The sequence below is a fragment of the Palaemon carinicauda genome, chromosome 21 (assembly GCF_036898095.1).
Source record: "Palaemon carinicauda isolate YSFRI2023 chromosome 21, ASM3689809v2, whole genome shotgun sequence".
NCBI classification, from domain to species: Eukaryota; Metazoa; Arthropoda; class Malacostraca; order Decapoda; family Palaemonidae; genus Palaemon; species Palaemon carinicauda.
The window spans coordinates 48,163,111-48,177,931 of record NC_090745.1 but is presented as its reverse complement, the minus strand read 5'-3'; the positions used below and the strand labels follow the sequence as shown (position 1 = coordinate 48,177,931).

Below are 14,821 nucleotides of genomic sequence, written 5' to 3'. Positions count from 1 at the left end.
AAATGAACAAAATTTGATCGCACAACAAGTCTTTAATTGTGATGAGACTGGGTTATTTTGGAAGAAAATGCCAGCCAATACGTACATTACCAAGGACGAGACGAAGATGCCAGGTCACAAGCCAATGAAAGATAGGCTAACATTGTTGCTGTGTGCAAATGCAAGTGGCGATTGCAAGATCAAACCCTTGTTAGTGTACCACTCGGACAACCCCCGGGTGTTCAAACGAAATAATATTTGTAAAAGTGCACTACCAGTTATGTGGCGCTCGAACACTAAATCTTGGGTCACAAGACAATTCTTTACTGAGTGGATAAACGAAGTGTTTGCCCCCCAGGTTAAGGCTTACCTCATTGAAAAGAGCTTGCCAATGAAATGTCTTCTGGTTATGGACAATGCTCCTGCACATCCTCCAGGTCTCGAGGATGACTTGAAAGAAGAATACAGCTTTATCAAAATCAAATTCTTGCCCCCCAATACTACTCCCATACTCCAGCCCATGGACCAACAGGTCATTTCAAACTTCAAAAAACTCTATACCAAGGCCCTTTTCAGAAAGTGTTTTGAAGTGACCAGTGACACGAAGTTGACCCTAAAGGAATTCTGGAAGGAACACTTCAGCATCCTCAACTCTGTTAACATGATTGACCAAGCTTGGCGAGGTGTGACCTATAGGACATTGAACTCTGCCTGGCGTAAGCTGTGGCCATCATGTGTCACAGAGAGGGAGTTTGAAGGTTTCCAACCAGAGGCGGGTCCAAGCACTGCTACCCCTGTAATTTCTGATGACACTGATGTCGTTGAGGAAATTGTTGTCATGGGCAGGAGTTTGGGGCTTGAGGTCGACAAGGATGATATTGATGAGCTTGTAGAAAGCCATTCTACCGAGTTGACTGTGGAGGAATTGTTGCACCTGCAACAACAACAGCAGCAGGATCTGATTGTGGAGCAGGAATCTTCAGAAGAGGATGAGGTAAGGGAGGATGTTCCAAGTTCTCTCATCAATGAAATTTGTTCCAAGTGGGCAGATGTGCAGGCTTTTGCTGAAAAATACCACCCAGAAATTGCAGTAGCAAACCGGGCAGTGCATATGTTTAATGATAGTGTCATGTATCATTTTCGAAAAATACTGCAGAGGAGGAAGAAACAATTAACAATAGACCAGTTTTTCACAAAAGAAAAGAAAGCTGCTACATCAAAGCCTGTTTCTCCTCCAAAGAAGAGACAAAGAAGAGAAGAAACCCCTGAAATAGATCTGCCCACCCTTTCATTGGAGAGAGAAACAACTCCTGAAGGAGAACTACCCCGCCACATCATGGAAGGGGACTCTCCTTCCAAGCAGTAACCTCCCCCTTCCATCCTCTCCACATCCATCCCTGTATGCCATCGAACCGCTGCTCAAAGGTATGTTCACTACAGTACAGAAAATGGTTTAAAATTGTTTTATTTTAGTACAGTAAATGGTTTAAAATTGTTTTATAGGATTTTCTGACCAATTTCATACACATTTAGATAATTATTGTTGTTTAGGTACACGTTTTATTAATATTTTGGGCCTGTTCGAGTGCTTGGGAACGGAATAGAATATATACCATTATTTCTTATGGGGAAAAAAAAATTCGGTACTCGAACAAATCGGAGGTCGAACACGGATCTCGAACGGATTATGGTCGAGTACCGAGGTATCACTGTATATATATATATATACAGTGTATAAATATACACACATATATATATATATATATATATATATATATATATATATATATACATATATATATATATATATATATATATATATATATATATGTATATATATATATATATATATATATATATATATATATATATATCTAAAGTAGGAAGATGTGATGTAGTTCTAAGGGAATAGTATGGGAAATATGTCTGGGTAATAAGCAAAGCTCTACCTCCAGTTTGTTTCTTCATTATGATCAGAGATAAATGTAAACAAAACATTGGTTGCCATTTTTTATCGTGCTTTTTAGCGTGTTTAGGAAACGCATGATATAAAATCGCCTTTAATATTTGTGCCTGTTTTAGTTTAGGGTACTGTAGTACATGCATTAAGTGTTCTGTACATTAAAGGGTAGTTTGTTAACAGTACTACGTACAAGGGAAGGTTTTAAAAGTCCGAATATACATGTTGAATAAATAGGTAAATATGGTGTCACTACTTCGCGGATTTTCACCTATCGCGGCCGCGTTTGGAACCTATCTACCGCGATAAACGAGGGTTCACTACGCTATACTGATCGGAGACGGAGAAGTACGAACGTTTTTGTCCTAAAAAAAAAGGGAATTATCTCCATTGCGAACGTTTTCAATGTTCTCTAACCGAGTTCTGGACGAGACTTTAAGTCTAGCTACGTATGTATGCTTGTCATGTTCACAGTCCGGTGCTATTACTACGTAGTAGACTTATGCTTACTACCCATCCAACAATAGATTGAAGATACATCTCAATCTCCTCTTGGGGTTGGTTGGATGCGCTCGGTAATTATTGTCCTGTTTTCTGTGCGGAAGGTGATCTCTACGGAGATTCGCTCTTATAGCATAAGCTGTTCTGATTAACTGGTTTACTGTTGGGTATCAGGATTATTCGGCCAACCACACAAGATTGGTGGCAGTTGGAGGGTGGACAGGCTCCTTCCCTTCATTGCAAGAACGTGCAAATAGTTGCACGTCTTGACATCACCTCAAGATGTGTTCATTGCTATGCAATCTCCCCCCCTCCCGCTGGACGAACCGTGGAGGTAGGTGGCAGACAAGAGCTTCTGCAAAGAGGCCTATCTTATCGTCACCTCTCTGGATCTGATGCTCTCTGCTCTCTTTAATACATTAAAAAAGAGAGGGGGGGCATATGCCGTAACATTCCATCCTCATCCGTTAGCCCGATTCAGAAAGGTACCAGCATTCACCTCTCTTAGAGAACCATCTAGCAGTAGGAGCCTCAGATGGACAGAGGACAGCTAGGTGTCCCCATCCGCTTGCGTCATCCCTGGTACAGGAATGTGCTTGCAGATAATCTGAACAGACCACTCAGATAGTGGGCTCCTATTGTCTTTGAATCATCTTGTATCCAGCAAAGTCTTAACTTTGTGAGGTCCCCGACTGTGGCCATGCTCGCAATGGCCCTGAAATTCAGGCTCCCGCTCGACCGTTCACCAGGCCTTGAACAAGATGTATTTGAAGATCGGTGGGACAGCTTACGGGAGTACACCTTTTTTCCCCCATTTGGTCTGGTGAGAAAGTGCTCAGCCAAGTCAGGATAAGCAAGATCTTATCAATGACTCCAATAGCTTTGCTATAGCATCCCGCAGAATGGTTCCTGGACCTTCTGCAGCTCCTGACAAACTTCCGAGGGATCTTCCTCCACGACACAATCTTCCAAGCAGCCACACGCTAACACTTTCCTTAGCCGTAGCTTTGCTTCGACTTCACGCCTGGGACGATCCTACACCACCACTCTCAGAGAGGCCTTTTGCAACGAGTTGCGGAAAAGATGTCTAGGCACCTCAGATACTTCAGCGTCGGTCATCCAGGCGAAGTGTTCGGTCCTTTGTGACTGATGTCGCAGAAGGGGGTTCTCTCGCATCGATGCCTTTACTTATACAAGTTTGAGATAACTTGTCCAATGTTGGATCTCAACCTCCTTTGGGAACGCTGTTCGGGTCCTTCAGTCCCTGAAGTCCCCTCTCTACGAACCTTTATGCCAGGCAGCAGATCTCTTCCTTACACGGAAGACGGCCCTTTCTACTCACTTGGGCTTTAACCAAGAGAGTTAGTGTGTTGTATGATCCATCTTCTGGTGTCTCCTACTCTAGGAGATGGGGAGAAGTAATCCTCAGCGGCGTCTCCGAGTTGATTGCCAAGACTCAAAATCCGAGAGTGCTGTACCCTAGGTGCAGCCCATTTCGGATAAAGAGTCTTCGTTCGGTAACCGAAGACTCATCAACTGGGATTTTACCCAGTGAGGAGTTTGTGGTGTTACCTTAAAAGAATGACACCAGCTGGGCCCTGTGTGTTGGCACTGTTGACCAGCACGGGGAAAGTCAAGTGGAGGATCTCAAGGATTTCCTTCCCCTCTGGGATTGGAAGGCAATTGAGGTTGCTCTAAATCTAGACCCTCCTCCATCCTAAGACCCAGAGCTTGTAACATCAGTGGCGTTGCTACATCCCTGACGTTGAAGAAACTACTCTGTGGCGCAGATTCTTTAAGTGGGCATGTGGAAGCGTCAATTAACCTTCATGGCCCACTACCTGCAAAGACGTAACCCGCAAGAACATGGAGACCTTTTCTTTCGGTCCTGTGATGGTTGCACAAAAAATGGTCTAAACACCTCAGGCTCCTTGATGGACAAGTAGCAAAGGGTTGAGGGCTGAGGTTACCCGGATTAATCAGGGGTGAATGAGTGAGAATGACTGGCCCCTTTCTTCCTTTCAGCTTCTCCCCTCTGGGGAAAACAGCTCAGCAAGTGTCAGCATAGCTGACCTCACCTCGCAGTAGGTAAGACTCATTTCCCTTGTGCCTCCTAAGTATAGAATAGTACTTCGTTACGTTCCCAATACTTTTTTGAGGGAGGGTGTCGGGTAAGTCTTAAGAACAATAGGTTTTGTACTCGAGTTCCTATGTTAAAGACAAGCCACACTGTTAGTTCCACTCACACAAAAGCTTCTGTAGTCCGCTATCAGTGCATTACCTCATATCGGCACTTGATTTTAGCGAGGGTAGGGTCCCTCCTACTATCGATCACAGATCAAAATAGAGAGGACCCCGGGTCATGACCAAGGCCAGTTGGTGAGGACTTCCTCCCTCCTAAGAGTATGTCACACCTATAAATAGCGGAGAGTTTGAATCTACGCCGGAACAAATAACAAATTTGTAAGTAATTTGTATTTTTCCTTGTATACAAACCTGGAGCTATTTATACAAATTGGCCCGCCACCCTGTCCCCCGAGAAGTCTTGCCATAAAGCAAAGTGGTTACTCAGCCGAGAGGTGTGAGTGAGCGGGGTAGCCAGTCTACCCCACCCCCCACCCGCTAAGTAGCGGATGGGGTAGTTATCCCTCACTAAAATTATCATGGCTCGTCTTTCAGCTACGCCGAAAGTATACCCCTATAAATAGCTCCAGGTTTGTATACTAGGAAAAATACAAATTACTTACAATTTGTTATATTTCAATTTTGTTGTTGACCTATCGCTCTTTCACTGGTATCCCACAGCCGTCAGTATTGAAAGTCAGCAATATGAACATAGGGAGAGGTTCATTGAAATGAATGGAATTATAGTAATGAAGTTTGTTATTTCTATACTCGCCAGATATTCATATACGTGCCCACACTCCTCCCTACAGACCATTATTATTGTTGTTGTTATTATTATTATTATTATTTTTTTTTTCTTTTTTATTTCAAGCTGAGCTATAACCATATTTGGAACAGCAAGATGTTATATGACCAAAGACTCCAACAGGGAAAAATAGCCCAGTGAGGAAAGGAAACAAGGAAAGAAACTACAAGAGAAGAATAAATAATCATACAATATTTCAAGACCAGTAACAACATTAAATTAGATCTTTCACATACAATAAACTATAGAAACTTAAAAAGAAATAAGAGGAAGTGACATAAGATAGAACAGCATGCCCGAGTTTACCCCCAAGCAAGAGAATTCAAATCAAAGACTGGGGAGGCCTTGGTACAGTGTCTGTGGCACTACCCAAGACCAGAGAACAATGGTTTGATTTTGGAGTGTCCTTCTAGAAGAGCTGCTTACCATAACTAGACAGGCTATTCTACCCATGCCAAGAGGAAAATAGTTGTTGAGCAATTGTAGTGCATTAGGTAACCCCCTTGAGTAAAGAAGAATTGTTTGGTATTCTTAGTGTTGTTAGGTATATGAGGACAGAGGAGAATGTGGTAAGAATAGGCCAGACTATTCGGTGTATGTGTAGGCAAAGACAAAATGAGCTGTAACCAGAGAGAGGGATCCAATTTAGTACGGTCTGGCCAGTCAAAGAACTCCATAACACTCTAGTGGTAGTATCTCAATGAGTGGCTGGTGCCTATGCAAACCTACTACCTACCAAGGGAATAGGGAATACGTTCAACTTCAGAACTGAATAACGTGCAGCTCATGGCTCTCCTTACCATTAACTAGATTGTTACATTACTTTACTTTACTAGGGACATAAAGTACAGTAATACGAAGAAAGTTTCAAGCAAATTTTTGCCCCGAGATACGAGACAAATTTGAGATACGAGGATACGAGACGGTTCTCTATGTGGCCGCTAGGTGGCCGAGTGTGCGAGAGGCTGCTCACCAGGACAACATCGCTTGCTCTTTCCCGTCGAATCTCCGTCGCATAAACTTATCTCCGAGCATCGGCTGTAGTGTTTGCATTTTTAACGTTTTTTTTGCGTTAATCAGTACTGAATTAAGTGAATAAGCAAGCGAGTGCAAACAAGGATAGTGAAAAGAAAAAGCGTATGATGACAATTGAGATGAACATGAAATAATAGAAAAACACGAGTGACTGAGCTGGCTCGCCAATATGAGAGGAGTACATCAACAATATGTATCATCCTCAAGCTGAAGGATGCTTTAAAGAGCACCAAGCCTTCCAAAGGACTAAGCAGTCTTTCCAAGCTGTGCAATGTTATTCATGACGAGATGGAGAGGCTTCTTTTAATATGGATAAAGGAGAAACAGCTTGCGGGAGATAGCGTGACAGACGATCATCTGTGAAAAGGCCAGCGGAATCTATGATCACTGTAAAGGAAAGCAAGCAGCTGAGAGAGGGGAGACTTCGATGCCAACGGAAACCTTCTAAGCCAATCATGGCTGGTTGGATAATTTCAAATAAAACGGACTGGGATACACTCAGTTGTGAGGCATGGGGAAACAGCAAGTTCCGACTCGAAAGCCGCAGCAGACTATGTCAAAACCGTTGCCTTAGTTATCGCAGAACATAGATACATCCCCCAAAAAGTGTTCAGCTGCGATGAAACTGGCCTTTTCTGGAGGAAGATGCCCAGGAGAACATTCATCACGGCTGAGAAGAGACTATCGGGCCATAAACCCATGGAGGACCGGTTAACTCTAGCCTTGTGTGCCAATGCCAGTGGTGACTGTAAGGTCAAGCCAGTGCTGGTGTACCACTCGGAAAACCCACGTGCTTTCAAGAGCCAAAGGATCTTGAAAGAAAAACTGCAAGTGATGTGGCACGCTATTGTTGAGGCTTGGGTTACGCGGCATTTCTTCACAGAATGGGTTAATCTATGCTTTGGTCCGGCAGTCAAAAAATATTTGTCCGAGAACAGCCTGTCATTGAAATGTCTCCTGGTCTTCGACAATGCCCCTGGTCACCCTCCTGGTCTCGAAGAGGACATTCTTGATGAGTACAGGTTCATCAAGGTCCTTTATCTCCCTCCCAACACCACGCCAGTTCTTCAGTCCATGGACCAACAAGTAATTTCCAACTTTAATAAACTGTACACAAAGCATTTGTTCAAGAAATGCTTCGATGTCACAGACAACACCAATCTCACCCTTTATGAATATGGAAGGAACATTTCAATATCGTCCATTGCCTAAAAATTATTGACGATGCATGGCAAGGTGTCACACAAAGAACTCTTAATTCAGCATAAAAGAAATTGTGGCCAGCTTCCGTCGTTGAAAGGGACTTTGAAGGGTTTGATATGCCAGACCCTGATGAACCCGGACCTGTTGTGGTGGAGGAAATCGTGTCTCTTGGAAAGTCCATGGGGCTTGAGGTAGATGAGGCAGACGTGAACGACCCTGTCAAGGAGCATCAGGAAGAGCTCACAGCACAGGAATTGATCGAGCTCCAGGAGATGTAACATTTGGAGGTGTTGCAGGAGCTCAATAGCGAGGAGGAGGTGGAAGAGGAGGACCGCCTTTCTACGAAGGAAATCAAGAGACATGTTAGCGAAGTGGCAGGAGTTTTCTGATTTTATGGAAAAGAGGCACCTGGACAAGTTGACATGTGGTCGTGCGTCAGCCTTTTGTGACGACACGTGTACGTCATTTTCGTAAAATTTTAAAGGGGGATACAAAAGCAAACATCCCTAGATAAGTTCCTTTTGAAAAGGCCGGCAAAAAGTGAAGGTGAAATAGAGTAAAAAAAGCGAGGCAAAAAGAGCCAAGCCGGAAGAAAAAAGTAAAATAATGAAAATGAAAACAAAATTAGAATTAAATTTAGTGTAACTCAAGATTAACATTTATTTTTAGGTGTGTGTACAGTAAGCTAATTTCATTTAAGAATTTGAAGTGTAAGTTATGTTACGTAATGTTACAAAATTGTAGCGTACCGAACGTGTTGGAGTCATGTCTCTCTTCTCCCCTTTCTCTCTCTCTCCTCCTTTGCACACACTGCCGTTAGCCGCTACCGTATGTCTCGAAGGTAAGAACTCCATAATAATGTCACATTTTATTACAGATCATACCCAGTACATAGGTATTTGTTATTTTGTGAGCTTAGGTTGTGAAGTAGAACAATTAAAAACATGTTTTTCCACTGTAATATAAGTTTTTAGGTGTTTTTTCAGGGGGTGGGACCGGATTGATTTTTTAAAATATATTTTATATGGGAAAAATTGATCCGAGATAAGAGCGAATTGACATACGAGCTTGGGTCCTGGAAGGCATTAAGCTTGTATCTCAAGGTATTACTGTATATCTTTTGAAAGGAAAGATAAAAGCATTTTTAATTAGTTTTGTTGTAAACGTTGACAAACCCTAGCATCTGAACAAGAAGCAGTTTAAACTTAAGGTTTTTATGGAAATGTTTAATCAATAAAGTAAAATTTTTCAGTAGAGTTCACACTTATGATATGTTAAGGATGGCTAAACAGTAACACTAATTGTTAGAAAGTGATGTCAGGATGGTACAGAAGCAGTCATCAATTTGATTTTCCTCCTCATCCTCTCCCATTGACGAAGTAACAATAGTTTTATCAAGTTTCACCTCTTCAAACATCACAAAATGTTAAATTTTCTTGATGACTCTAAAAGAATTGTGAGTTATATGGTAGATTGGAAAACTTGTTTGTTAACACTATAAATAATTGTAAATCAATAATTGGCTCTGAATTAGTCTCAACTTTATATTTTTCAATAGTTGATACTCATTTCGTCTCAGAATTATTTTACGTGCTTGCAGAAGAATTCTACTGTAGTTCTTTGGTCTCCATTTCTTAAGTCTTATCAAAGTTTAATGCATTTTTTCATATGTCATTTTCTGCCTGATTAGGTTAAAGCTGTTGAATATCTACTTTTACATCCAACTCTGTTTTTCCCAACACAATCTTATTTATTTCCACTGCAGTATCATTCATGAAATTGTTGAATGATGAGCATATGTCTACAAGACATTTATTTTCTCATACATTTCTTTGTTATTTTTTTTACCATTGTGTGGTAGTGCAGTGCTGTCAATCTACTTCCAGCCATTATTTGAATTTTTCGGTAGCATCCTTTTAGCCCCTATCTAATCTTCAATTGTATCTCAGTTGCTGCTTTCTTTTTTCCATCTTGCCATCCAAGCTTTCAATTTTTACTTTTTACTGCACCTCCGTGAATTTATTCCCCCCCCCCAGTTCCAGCTTCCTGGGCATTTTGCTATACCATAATCTTTAGGTTGAATCAGTGACGCTATGTATGATGATTAAAGCAACTGATTTTACATTGATGCAAATCATTTGGTACTGTGAATGTTCTGGAGCACTATCTCTTTTAATCTAAAAGGAGAGGTATCTTTGGAGGAATACCATTCGATGGAAATATTCTTTCAGTTAAGGGAATCAACAATTTGAAAACTAATGCTCAAGCAAAGTTTTTATCTTTTTTTTTTTTTTTTTTTTTTTTTTTTTTGTGTCGCAAGAATGAATGGTAAGCCAATGCTTGCTAGCTTTTGTTTATACCCTTGGGTTTACGAGAGGAATCTTGAAAGGTTTTAATTCGTAGCCAAAATCATTTCATTTTATGGGAGTTACACACGAAAAGTCTTAAATCCTGGTATCACTTTTCCATATAGATGAATGTAAATGTGACATTTGCTTCCAACACAAGCCTGTCATCTTCATTAGATAATTGCTGTGGCAAAAATTGTCTTTGGAAGTAAACTTATTGAAACTTTTCTTGAATTTTTCAGCACTTAATCATCAGCACTTGCAGCTTCACCAGTAAATTTCACCTTGTGGAAATTAATAAGATTCTTAACAATTTGAAACTGTTAGTGACTTTTAAGTGAATATTTGAATGTAGGTAGCATCTTTATATTGTCCTTGATGCATTCCTGATAGCTATCCTGCAAGAGCCCGTATTGGCATTACCCTGAGTGGTATGCATTTTTATATAACAAGTTTTTCATCTATTATATATCATCAATAGGCCCTACGTTATCTTTTATGACAACAAATGATTTTATAGCCTGACATACTTTTTTCCTTAATTATCAAATCCTCTGAATTGAGATGAGGAAGTTTGAGATAACATGCAGTAACTGCTCCAGCCTTACATCCACAGTGATGAATTATTTTTTTAAAATTTCTGTTCCAAAGTAATAGTTTTCCTCTTTTCACCACTAGTGAATGAACCACTTGGTCTCTACTAAATATATTTGTATGCAGTATAAGAAATGTCACGGAGAAAAAAATTCATATTTTCTTGGAAGTACAGGGTGGTTTTAGAAGAGGTAGGGGTTGTATGAATCAGATTTTTACAGTTAGACAGATATGCGAGAAATATTTAGCAAAAGGTAAGGAGAAGTATGTTGGGATTATGGATCTGGAGAAAGCATATGATAGAGTTGATAGGGAAGCAATGTGGAATGTGATGAGGTTATATGGAGTTGGTGGAAGGTTGTTGCAAGCAGTGAAAAGTTTCTACAAAGGTAGTAAAGCATGTGATAGAATAGGAAATGAAGTGAGCGATTGGTTTCCGGTGAGAGTGGGGCTGAGACAGGGATGTGTGATGTCGCCGTGGTTGTTTAACTTGTATGTTGATGGAGTGGTGAGAGAGGTGAATGCTCGAGTGCTTGGACGAGGATTAAAACTGGTAGACGAAAATGATCATGAATGGGAGGTAAATCAGTTGTTGTTTGCGGATGATACTGTACTGGTAGCAGACACAGAAGAGAAGCTTGACCGACTAGTGACAGAATTTGGAAGGGTGTGTGAGAGAAGGAAGTTGAGAGTTAATGTGGGTAAGAGTAAGGTTATGAGATGTACGAGAAGGGAAGGTGGGGCAAGGTTGAATGTCATGTTGAATGGAGAGTTACTTGAGGAGGTGGATCAGTTCAAGTACTTGGGGTCTGTGGTTGCAGCAAATGGTGGAGTGGAAGCAGATGTACGTCAGAGAGTGAATGAAGGATGCAAAGTGTTGGGGGCAGTTAAGGGAGTAGTAAAAAATAGAGGGTTGGGCATGAATGTAAAGAGAGTTCTATATGAGAAAGTGATTGTACCAACTGTGATGTATGGATCGGAGTTGTGGGGAATGAAAGTGATGGAGAGACAGAAATTGAATGTGTTTGAGATGAAGTGTCTAAGGAGTATGGCTGGTGTATCTCGAGTAGATAGGGTTAGGAACGAAGTGGTGAGGGTGAGAACGGGTGTAAGAAATGAGTTAGCAGCTAGAGTGGATATGAATGTGTTGAGGTGGTTTGGCCATGTTGAGAGAATGGAAAATGGCTGTCTGCTAAAGAAGGTGATGAATGCAAGAGTTGATGGGAGAAGTACAAGAGGAAGGCCAAGGTTTGGGTGGATGGATGGTGTGAAGAAAGCTATGGGTGATAGGAGGATAGATGTGAGAGAGGCAAGAGAGCGTGCTAGAAATAGGAATGAATGGCGAGCGATTGTGACGCAGTTCCGGTAGGCCCTGCTGCTTCCTCCGGTGCCTTAGATGACCGTGGAAGTAGCAGCAGTAGGGGATTCAGCATTATGAAGCTTCATCTGTGGTGGATAATGTGGGAGGTTGGGCTGTGGCACCTTAGCAGTACCAGCTGAACTCGGCTGAGTCCCTGGTTAGGCTGGAGGAACGTAGAGAGTAGTCTCCTTTTTGTTTTGTTTCTTTGTTGATGTCGGCTACCCCCCAAAATTGGGGGAAGTGCCTTTGGTATATGGTATATGGATGGATGATTTGCCCATGTCTTTTTCTTCAGCACTATTTATTGAGTTTTCAATGCTTGAAATTAGAAACTTTTTGTTAATTATTTTTTTGCAGGCCTAGTTAATGTAAGATGTTTGCGGGTTTAAGTAATTATCAACATTAAATGAGTCATTTACATGTTTATGTATACTGTATAATGTGAATGTTTTATTCAGTGGAATTTTTATGTAGAGAAATAATTTTTTTAAACACTGATTACTATGTATTGTTACCTATAATTGAATTTTATTATGATACCAAGGACATGATTGAATTAGTTGAATTGTTTGAGAAGCATAGAAATGAGGTCACTCCAAAATGGAATGCTACCTGATTTTCTAATATTTTGTGTTCATGACCATTTTGTCATTCGGGAACAGTTGTTAAGTTCTTAAACCTGTCTAGTAAGTTATGAATGTTCAATTGATATGCTGGTCCATGCCTTCTCACGGAATTTTATGGATTTCAAAGATTCTTACTGTATGCTATTGAAATAGTTATGGTTAACGTCAGCTGTACCGGCATTGTTCCTTTACCAACGAACAGTTTATTCATTGTTTTCATTTTACAGTGAAACAAACTTGGCAAGGAAAATTGAGCTGCATTCGTTTGTATTTCGTCCAATTCTTCAATGATAATTCACAAACTTACTGGATTGCACCCAGTAGTGCTCTGCCATTTGAGGGATATACCAAGTTGAAAGAATATCTCCATGATCTTAAAACTAAGGTAAGTAGATATAGACATTTAACTGTCTGAATAATTAAATAAATCTCTTGTTTTTAGTATAGTGGTTTTCAACCTTTTTAGCCCATGGCCCATTTTTGGCAAAATACTCATGACCCACTGCCCTTCAAAATTGTATAGTGATACTAAGAAGACTATTATACAGCATTTTTAGAACACATAATAGTTTAATATTATAATTTAACCAAATATTTTTCAGAACACTATTAGTTATACATTTGCATCTAAACTTTTACGACCATAATAGTGTACTGTAGAAATATAAATAATAGTACTGTGCTGTGTCATGTAAAATTCAACATTAGTATTGCAGCTATTGTGATGGTTTTGCTTGCTTTTTAGCTAAAGGGGTATCAGTTTGTGGGACAATTGTAGATAATGCACGTCTCACATCATGCTCACCTCCAAAGATAGAGAAGGCCCTGGCCTGTCTAGGTATGTGAAGCTGTGTAAGGGCCCGAAGTGTTACAAGGTGTGAATTTCACTTTTGTCCAAGGGCCCTTATCTCTTAAGGGGAGACGTAATAATCGGCTGTAAGAGTCATAGTCAAACCAGTCGGGCATTTTTCTTCCTACAAGGAAGAGCATAACAATCTGATTAAAGGGAGTGACTGTGCCCCATTGAAACAATGTTAATTTGGGGTCGTTTAAAACTAGATCTCCTTTTTGGTTTTCAACAGATTTCCACCTTTCAAAAAGTATTTGAAAGATAATTTTATTAGCTAGATATTTATAGACCAAGTATTTTTTATCAGTCATTTTTTATATAATTTTTTTTCATAAATATTGACAAGGTTTGTAAAGATTGCCATTTTTCAGATACAAGTTATGATAATTTAGCAAATCCATTTTAGAAATTTTTAGAATATAAAATTTCCTGTCTTCATTTATAAATGATTTATATTTGTCCATAAACAAAATAGTAGTATCAATATTTCTTAAAATTTTCATGTTTTGAGATATTGGCTGTCAAAGTCTTTTCATAGAAATCATCAAATTAATTTTATTAGGGGTTAGTGTGGAGTTTGAGGGGTAATTATACTTCACCACTAGGGATCATGAGGTTTGATCTACAAACTCGACGACTAAGGGGACAGTTAATAGAGGCTTCTAAAAGATTCTTAAAGGAATAACAAATGTAGATTACAACAAACTTTTCTTCTTCTTTATGTTAGGAAGATGTTGAAATTGTCTTTTCCTCTTTAAAATGATAAAATTCCTGCCAAAAGCAAGAACAACCAACGTAAAAATGAGTGAATGTCAGAGGTCAAACTCAGGCATGTACTTTCTCTCAGGTCTGTGGTAGGACTGAAGGGCGAATGGTGTAATACATCGTCTGCAACTCATGGAAGTTATGCTTATACCATTGTTCACTATTTGTTTTACATTGAAATGTAAGAATTATCAAAATTTACGATAACGAAGAAATGCAGCATTTTTTTGGAGGGAACAATGTTTTTAGTTTATTGGGTTACTTTTACTAATTACCCTGTAACTATGAAAGTAAGAGGAAGTCTGACAGAATATTTTGTATACGCATTCTCCATTGCAGTACGAAGGTCAGTGAATTTCTTCAGGATTTTGTATTTTTCTTCCTATACACCCATATATTAGCATTCTGGCTGGCCCCCTTGAGAAAATTTTCTCTGGGTAATATCGGTAAAAATACAAAGGAAAACTTTGAACGCCCTCTGACATTCACTCATTTTCATGTTTGTTTCTCTTGTTTTTGGCAAGAATTTTACCATTTCAGAGAGAGAGAGAGAGAGTGAGTTCCTTTTTTTTATAGAGGAGCTATGTGTGCGTGCGTGTATTAGGTGGTTTAGGAGCTAATGCCTTGCCTCACGGGAGGTAAAAGAAGCAAGATATTGAGCAAAAGGA

General features: G+C 40.0%; 1 protein-coding gene across 3 annotated transcripts in view; it reads left to right on the top strand.

Annotated features, from left to right (window-relative positions):
- LOC137615274 (histone-lysine N-methyltransferase NSD2-like) overlaps window positions 1-14,821 on the top strand; it is a 521,040-nt gene that overhangs the window by 156,464 nt on the left and 349,755 nt on the right. For all 3 annotated transcript variants that reach the window (XM_068345003.1, XM_068345002.1, XM_068345001.1), the window contains exon 6: window positions 12,766-12,923. In XM_068345003.1, coding sequence (XP_068201104.1) covers window positions 12,766-12,923 — 158 coding nt within the window. The remainder of the gene's footprint in view (window positions 1-12,765; window positions 12,924-14,821) is intronic.